This window comes from Plodia interpunctella, chromosome 11, assembly GCF_027563975.2.
Source record: "Plodia interpunctella isolate USDA-ARS_2022_Savannah chromosome 11, ilPloInte3.2, whole genome shotgun sequence".
In the NCBI taxonomy this organism is placed as follows: domain Eukaryota; kingdom Metazoa; phylum Arthropoda; class Insecta; order Lepidoptera; family Pyralidae; genus Plodia; species Plodia interpunctella.
In genome coordinates, this window is record NC_071304.1 from 1515827 (window position 1) to 1524467 (window position 8641).

General features: G+C 35.9%; 2 protein-coding genes across 2 annotated transcripts in view; one reads left to right on the forward strand and one right to left on the reverse strand.

The window, feature by feature from the left end:
• The window catches only part of LOC128673355 (zinc finger protein 85-like), a 30039-nt gene extending 26695 nt beyond the window's left edge, over positions 1-3344 (forward strand). Inside the window, exons 4-7 of the mRNA XM_053751124.2 lie at positions 474-517; positions 1395-1520; positions 1659-1780; positions 1982-3344. Of these exons, the coding sequence (XP_053607099.1) occupies positions 474-517; positions 1395-1520; positions 1659-1780; positions 1982-3200 (1511 nt within the window). The 3' untranslated portion in view covers positions 3201-3344. The remainder of the gene's footprint in view (positions 1-473; positions 518-1394; positions 1521-1658; positions 1781-1981) is intronic.
• A 1212-nt stretch (positions 3345-4556) lies between these two features.
• LOC128673877 (uncharacterized) lies at positions 4557-6969 on the reverse strand. The gene is made up of 4 exons (XM_053752033.2): positions 6457-6969; positions 5609-5750; positions 5038-5362; positions 4557-4665 (listed from the first exon to the last, which is right to left on the reverse strand). Exons 1-4 carry the CDS (start codon positions 6587-6589, stop codon positions 4576-4578), a joined length of 690 nt encoding a protein of 229 aa, XP_053608008.1. The 5' UTR covers positions 6590-6969; the 3' UTR covers positions 4557-4575.
• Positions 6970-8641: the final 1672 nt, after the last annotated feature.

Genomic DNA, 8641 nt, shown 5'->3' on the forward strand with positions numbered 1-8641 from the left:
GCTCTATGCTATGATTGCTATTGCTACTATGCAAACAAAGAAGCCTTCAAAAAATATTATTTATCTGTCACTGTCAATTCAACCAATGTCACTTTTGGTTGACGATTGAACGATGCTGATTGTTTTTGAATTACAAGCTTTGCAAGTTTTATTTCAATTTATTTTGCAAATTATTACCTACCTATATATTTTTGCCAGTTGGTAAGTATCTTATCTATTCTCAATATCTATACATACTTTGACTGGTGATTCAGCTGGAAATTGGATACCAAAACGGAAAAACTTTTTAGTGCCCATACTATGTTGTAAGTAACAAATATTTACCACTATATCATTTTTCTGGTATGTATCTTAAGTATTTCATATAGTTTGGTATAGATGGTCCCAACTTGTTTCCAGTACGTTAAAACTGATAGTTTGACTCTTCAGTTGAATTCTATAAATATGGTTTATTTCTTAACTTTGTGTTGCAGAAAAAGCGACAATGGAAGTGGATGAGACAAATCAGGTTCCGAAGGTGAGTCGTATAATAACTAAACACTCAAGACATAATAGATATATACATCGACATAATTTTGAAAGGAATAATGATACTATAATGTTGATAATTTGATATTGTGACTGTATTCTTTGTAGCAATGGTCCTAAAGCCTCTCCTTTCTCTTTCCAACCACATCCACTCACCGAGACGAACTGTAGTTCGTCTTACCATCTCTTTCTCTTATTTCCTCTCTTTCGTCATACCAATAATCATTAAGTAGTTAAAGAGGGTGTTATTGGTATTTCCAAAAATATCATGAGATCCTCATTTGGTCTCTTTTTTATTGTGAATAAATATAATTAATTTACAGTGGTGCTTCTTCATACTATGTACAAGTTTCTTACGGCATTTCTTTGGACAGTCCATAAAGCCTATAAATTGTAGCCCTGAAACCATGATGTTATTTTAAAAGTGTTTTAATGAACATGAAAAATAATTGCTATATTTTGGATTAATTAAAGTCGGTACCATTTATTGTTTTTGTGTTTTGATATGAAATAATATAAATTTATATACTACATTTAATACATGCAGGATTGTAAAAAAATATATGATTTAAATTCATACCGTCTCCTGTAACTGGCTTCTCTTGCTATGTGTCCCCTGCCAATTTTATCCTGAATCCAATCCCATTACCTACAATGTGTACCTTATTTTCGAATCGAAACAGCAGACAAATTATATTAATTTAGACCAGTACAGACATTGACCACATTAAGGTCTTCTATGGAGCGGGAGGAGGGACAGTTTGGACAACATATGAGCCATGGATTCAACTGCCCCACTGTTAGCATTTGATACTGTTCATTTAAACTTCTCTAAATGTACTAGATTTTAAATTTTCTGATTTCAGTCATTGAATCCGTATGTTAAATTGTATAAGCTGAATATGGACCTACAAAAAAGTTTAAAGGAACAAAAATATCTGGATGATGGGCAATTTACTAGGGAAAACCTATCTAATCGTCTGATCGAAGATGTAAGTCCCAATTTGGTATAAATTAATTTTAGTGAACACTTGTTGTACCTTAGTACTTAATTTCTTATTTGTTTGTTGTATTTTGCCACATTATAAATATTTATAATGTACCTAATTATTTTGTTTTTAATGTTTCAGACACAGACTATGCGTGTAGAGTTGGAAAGAATCACAGTGTATGAATGCAACGAATGTTACTTTTGTTATACTACAGAAAGAGACTACAAACTACATGTGCTGAAGCATGTCAAACCTATTGTGTTAGTATTAAACTTTTTTCTTTACAATTATGATAGCTGTACCTACCATAACCATATCTCTATCATTATTTTATGCATCTGAACCCAATGCTTCTTCTCCACTTCAAATGTTACGACGTCCTTTGTAGTCCAACCATCGCGTGCATCTTAAAAAATATGGACTTTCACCCATACAGTTGCAATATTATCTTTTTGTTACAGGAAAACGGAATTTACACAAGAAAGGTATGGTAATTTCGTTAAAAACTTCAAATGTGAAGACTGTAATATGAGATTCGTGGCCGAAAGTACCTTGGTGGCCCACTCCGTGGTCCACCTCCCGTTCCCCCACCAATGCCACTGCGGCATCGGCTACAACAAGCGTGACGATCTCATATCACACAAAAAACTTGTGCACCCCGAAATGGAACAAGAAAATGTCTGGCAACCTACAACGTCATACACGGGGAAAAAAATAAAATCCGAACACTGCATTAAATCCGAATATGTTGTACTACAGAACAACACCATCAAGACAAAATTAGGAGTATACAAAGTAAAGCCTAAGCCAAAAGTGAAGAATGCAAAGAAAGTGAAAACCGAGAGAAACAGATATTTAACTGGAGTGACACTTCCTCACGTGACAGAGTACAATAAGATTAACGTTGATGGAAGAACTAAATATGTATGTTTAACATGCTCTAAGGTAATCGCATCATACAATGGTCTACAATTCCATAATCTAACACATACGGGAGAAAAACCATACATATGTGACTTGTGTGACAAAGGTTTTGCCCAGCACGGAGCCTTGAAGGTGCATAAATTATGGCATGCTGGTGTCAAATTTGAATGTCCTGTTTGTAAGAAGCTTTTGTGTAAGAAGGCCGCATTGAGTTTGCATATGCGTACACACACAGGCGAAAAGCCGTACCATTGCGACTTTTGTGAAAAGGACTTTGCTGACCCGAGTGCGTTCGGGCGCCATATCCGGACGCACACTGGCGACAAGCGTTACAAGTGTCCCCAGTGTCCTATGAGCTTCACTGACGCCAGCGCCCTTATCGTTCACAAGCTACGGCACACCGGTATTAGGAAACACAAATGTGACATTTGCGAAAAGAGATTCTACCTTATAAGCGATCTAAAAAATCACGTGCACAATGTACACGTGCGTCGATATGACTTCGAATGTGACTCGTGTGGAAAACGTTTTTCCAATAAAAACTATTTGAAAAGTCATTTAGAGAGATCTGGCGTCCACTCGGGGTTCAATTGTGAATTATGTTCTAGAGTATTCTTTAATGTGCATCAATTAAAAAAGCATATGAATATACATAGGAAGTTTGAGTTTGATGATTACGTGTGCGACTCATGCGGGGAATCCTTCGACAGGAAAGCGTCCATTGTTAAACATTTAAAAATGGAACATGATGCATAAAATTGTTAATAGTGTCCCACACAGAGATGGCGCGAAATATAATTTTTATATTTATATTGTTATAATTATTATGTAATTACGTACTTTTGCCCGTTATATAACAAAATGTCATGGATGTTTGTTCTGTGTAGCATAGTCCCAAGCTGACATTCCGCCAAAATACTGCCTTAACTTGTTGTTTCGTTATAAATGAGGGATGAATTACTTTCTAAAGTTAATTTTAGTTTATATAATATTAACAAAGAGATTAAAATGTAATTTTAGTTAAACCATAGTTTCGTGTTCCAAGAGCCAAAAATATGTGATCAATTTATTAATTAATCTTAAGTTTGGCATAAATTGTATGACTAGATTATTTGTCAATGTTATATTTCCAATAATGTTTATGATTGATATTAAATGCACCTGTTAGAATAAATATTTTTTGTACAGCGGATTCTTTTTTTCATTGCTTTCTTGTTAATCTAGACACACGGGCCATAGCCAAGTGTGCATAGGGAAAATCAAGTGATTGTATTCAATTTTCTGGTGAGGCGACAAGTATTTAAAATGACGGCCTTTTGGAGAAGGAAAATAGGTTTTTTGATTAACATTCAGTAAATGACGATTCGGCTCCATACAGAAATCTCTGGATGTTTGACTGACAGGGAATGTCTTAAGGTATGACTGAATTTCGTGTATTTCTGTTCACTACTTTGATCTGAAGCGATTTCAAAGCAAAGCTTTTTTGTAGGTTTGGTCGGAAATGATAACTAAATATTATTTTTTACATAAAAATTCTGAAGGTTTTTCTCGTGGATAATTGAATTTGAATTTCACTAACAAGCTCGCCGTATAGCTAAATAAGTGGTCTTCGAATTTTGCTACTCGACTCTGTCTATCCCATTAGCGATAAACACCTATATGTATAAGTTTTAAACTCGCACTATGGTCCAAAAAGAATATAAACACTATGTGTAAGGTCTACCTGGGTTATTTTTTTTTATACTCCTGAGTAAACAAGTATGCGACCTACCTGATGGGAAGTGGTTACCGCAATCTATGGAGGCAAGCAACACCAGGCCGCTAGTTGCAAATTGTATTGTGGTATTAGCTAGAGAATTAGCTAATATCTGATTGGGTCAATTATCATCATCAAAAGCCATTAAAACGTCCCCACTGCTGGGGCACAGTGGACAGGTCATGGTGGAAAATGATCTTTTTCTGATTGGCTCAGGTCTTGGATGTTTATCTATATATGTATTTGTTATAAAATATAGTATCATTGAGTTATAGTATCCCATAACCCATGGTGGGTGGTAACACGGGTCAATAAAATTTATACAAAAGAAGGTAAAACTAAATAATACAAGCGCATTGTTTCCAGATTGTTATTTTAGTCCTCAGTCGTTTCTATGCCTTCGAAGTCACATTCGTCATCGAACGGTATACCCATCTGTGAGCCGAACTCCGCTTCGTACAGAACCTGAAAATAATTATATCTCTTATGAGACTGTGCGCAATAAGAAAACAATATAAAAATGTGTGCAGATATGCGCCCTCTTAAAATTTCAAATATAAAGTTCCTTTTGACTTGGAGAGTACTTAAACAGGTTATAATTTTTTGGCGCGAAAACCATTTTAATGTTTTACGTACTGACATTGTATTATCAACTATTGCTTGCTGATTTGACTGTGAATTTACAATCGGCCGTCTTTCTAACGCCAACCCTCCTTGGGAATGCTTTTAATGCCTATCAGCTGCTAAAGCTATGTCCCTTCACCTCATACGACATCCACTGGATAATATATACTATTCTATCTGACGGAACCACACAATTGCCGAATTTATACGAACCTGTTGAATCTTGAGGCGCGCTCTCGCGTTTTGTTTCGCGTTAACCCGTTTCAAAATCGGCGCGCAACTGAGCAGGAACAACTCATCCGGGTCTGTCCTCTCCTTGCATAGACTGCAAGGGCCTTCCTCGTCAGTGGAGTTGAGACGGGCTTTCTTCGGCGACGGCGCGGAGTCCTCGTCGAATTTGTCGTCATCGAATTTGTCTGTGAATGAGATGTCTGGTAAAGCTTGTATCGCCCGCTGGCGCATCAGTTCTTCTTCCGCGTCCGAATCTTCTTCTTTCTCTTGCTCTTTATCTTTCTCGTGTCGCCTGTTTTTTGATGACCTGCAATTACAATTGGTTGATCGGATCTTAGCGGCCATAGATCATCAGATATCGAGCTTTCCTATTTTCAAGCACGGTCTTCCGCAACCTATCTTCTCAGCAGTGGTCGTTCCGAAATGCTAGTAGTTTGTAGCTTTAAAGATTATTTAATTTAGAATATGACGTGAAAATGTGCCGTGACCAATTTCTGAAGGAATTATTTAATTTTGATTTACTTATTTGTCATTTGTGAGACGTGTTACTTACCCAATTTCAGCTTTAGGTTCCACATGAGGCAGCAGGAACTTCATGGCCTGGTGGTAGGGCCACCTCGTGCGGCCCCCATGCGTGCGCTGCAGCTTTATAAAGGAGTCGCGGAGTGATCGCCAACGCTTCTTGCATTCCGTCTCTAAAACAAAAAGGTTCAATTATTCTTTTTATTTTTTATTTTTTAATGTTTTGTCATTATCGCACTTTATAATAGGTATTTCAAATTGATACAAAGCGACAAAACATACTTTAGCTTAAAGTATGCTTTAAGTTTTTTATGAATAACATGCGATATGCTTTATTTCACAAAAATGCAATTTGTTAAAGTACAATAGGAGGACATAATTCTAATTGTTTTGTGTAACAGTCAAGTTTTGGACTTTACTCTGAGTTTTGTGTAGCGGTCGCTGCCTTACGGCTCCGATGCCTTACGGCTGTCTCAGAGACATAATTATTTGTTATTCATATACTATTAGATACTGAATATAACTTGAATATCCGGCTCGAAGGATTAATACTCATATATTCGTTAGTACTTGTAGCCTTTTAGAAGTTGAAATGAGTTTATAGATGCTGAGTTGCTGACAGAATCTTGAATCAGCTGAAGTGTTTGAAGTTTCATACGTACATCATAATAAAAATAAGTTAGTGAAAGTGACAGACTAAAAAAAAATTGATTGTATACAGTTGAGCCGGAAAAGTCTTAAAGTACTTAGACACAAAGTAACTTTTCGTGTGGCCGAATTATGAACTAGAGTTTGTGCTTGTATAACTGTCAGATGCATCAAATAAAGCGCCATCATTCGCGCGCAGTTACCGATGTCCACTTAGTTGTTAGTCCTTACCTGAAACATTCAGAGAGTCTTGTACTTCCTTCCAAGCATCGTCTCTAAGTTTAGTTTTATTAAATCCAACAACGAACTTATCGTACAAAATAGGTCTCTTTTCAACTTCTCTTATTAAATCTATTTCGTTCATTCTTCTTTCTGTTGGTTGATTCGAACTTTCCTTTTGCTCTTGCGCGGGATCTTGGACGTCTAATAATAATAACTGCCAGAATGCCAGTCTGACGTTATTTCGCTGCCAAAGGCAGCCGCACCGCGTTTATCCTAAATATTACTTTCCTTTATTGCTATATAGGATAGAAGTAGTAAATCGCGAATTTAGTTACTTATTGCAACAATTATTGATTAGTAACTTTTTGTTAAAAAAAAAAAAACAAATATTTTTGTTACACGCCAAAATTTAAAAGTAATCGAATTTGAATTAGGAACGAGGGGTCGGCCGGGGTACGACAGCGAACTGGCTGGAGAGATGATGCGGTGCCGGGGTTGCCGCACGGTACGCGCGCGCCGTACGTATTGAGCGGCGCGGCGCGGCGAATCGACGCGTTTGCCGTATTCCGGCACAATTCGGCTTCCAAATACTAAACTAGGACGAAACTAATCAATACTTTATTTGTTAGGCTTTTGTAATCTTTGCATAAGGATAGTGCACTTTCGTTGATATAGCTGGAGAAGTGCTATTTATGTGTCCTTTTTTACAATAATACTGGCTCAATGTATAGTATGCTAATGTATGCAGTTAACTAATAAATTGTAAGGATATTATAACGAAAATATTCATAGATATACGTATATTTACTAATTATAAGTTCATATATAAATGTATGATAAATGTCAACTGTGTGTAGGTACTAGGTGCAAAACGGAAATCAGAATAATCTGCTCAAATATTGAAAAATAAACATTTTAAAAAAATAGAGATCCAAGCGGGCGCCAAAATAACACAGTAAAACAACAAATGTACAAAAAGATGACAGCATATCAAGGAAGTTACCCTAGACCTGTATACTTCGGTAATAGTGGCGAATTTACTTTGTGCTTGGGTTGATTGATGTGCTGTTGACTGTGGTTATAGTTATAGCTAATTGAAAATTAAATTGCTGTCCAGAGTTCTAAGCGGTTTATGTCATGGGGCGCATATAAAAAAAGACTATATATCTCGGACAATACATATAGATATATCGTATATCGGAAGACACGCAGAATCACGCCACCCAAGAGAAACTATGTTCGATCATAGCCGACTTAACTGGAAAGCGAAAGTAATGCTTTTAATGAGACGATTAAATCGCACCTTCGTAAGTAGTAGGTATTATTGATCTAGCATTGTATGTACCTACCATACAACCGAACAAAACCCTAAAAATAAACTAAACTCATCGTTCGTCATTAAGCTACGGTGGCGATTAAACACGTATAAAATCTATCTATCACGTATAAATCAAATCAGATTCGGAAATTAAGCCTTCACAGGCATGTTTTCACGTCATATTCTAAATTAAATAATATTAACCAAAGCTACAAACTACTAGATTTTCGGAACGACCACTGGTCAGAATAGAAATACCGAGAGAAACTCATTTAAGTTTAGGTCCGTTTAACTCCAAAAGGCTTTATCATACTTACTTATATAAATTCACATATGGATCGAATCTGAGATAAATGACTAATATAATAATAAAGAAAATTGAATAACCATCTGATCTTGTTACTATTAAATCCACAATTAAGTATTCCGTTTATCAAGCACGACTCATAAAATGAATCATTTTGTAATATTCAATGTGATCGCTTTTCCTGTAACTATATCGCTGTTGTTTGATTGTTAAAATAACTGCTTATGTTTTGTTCGCGACTTCTTTCAAGTAAACGTGTCTCAGTGGGTCCTTTATTAAATAAGCAATTTTTAGGGTGCCGTATCTCAAAAGCGTTATGCGTCTGTCAAGACCTTTTTCTCAGTAGCTTAGATATACATATGGAGTTGAAATTTATATCTACTCGAACAAATAACCGTCGGTCATTAGTCTGCGATCTTTCATCTGAGAAAAATCAATCATGTCACAATGCGATCAAAAGATACGACCATATATGGTCGTATCTTGAATGTCGATTTGTTGAGGAGTATAAATTATTATGTTGTAAATAAAGAATATATATTGAATAACGCCAATAAAATTTAATATGC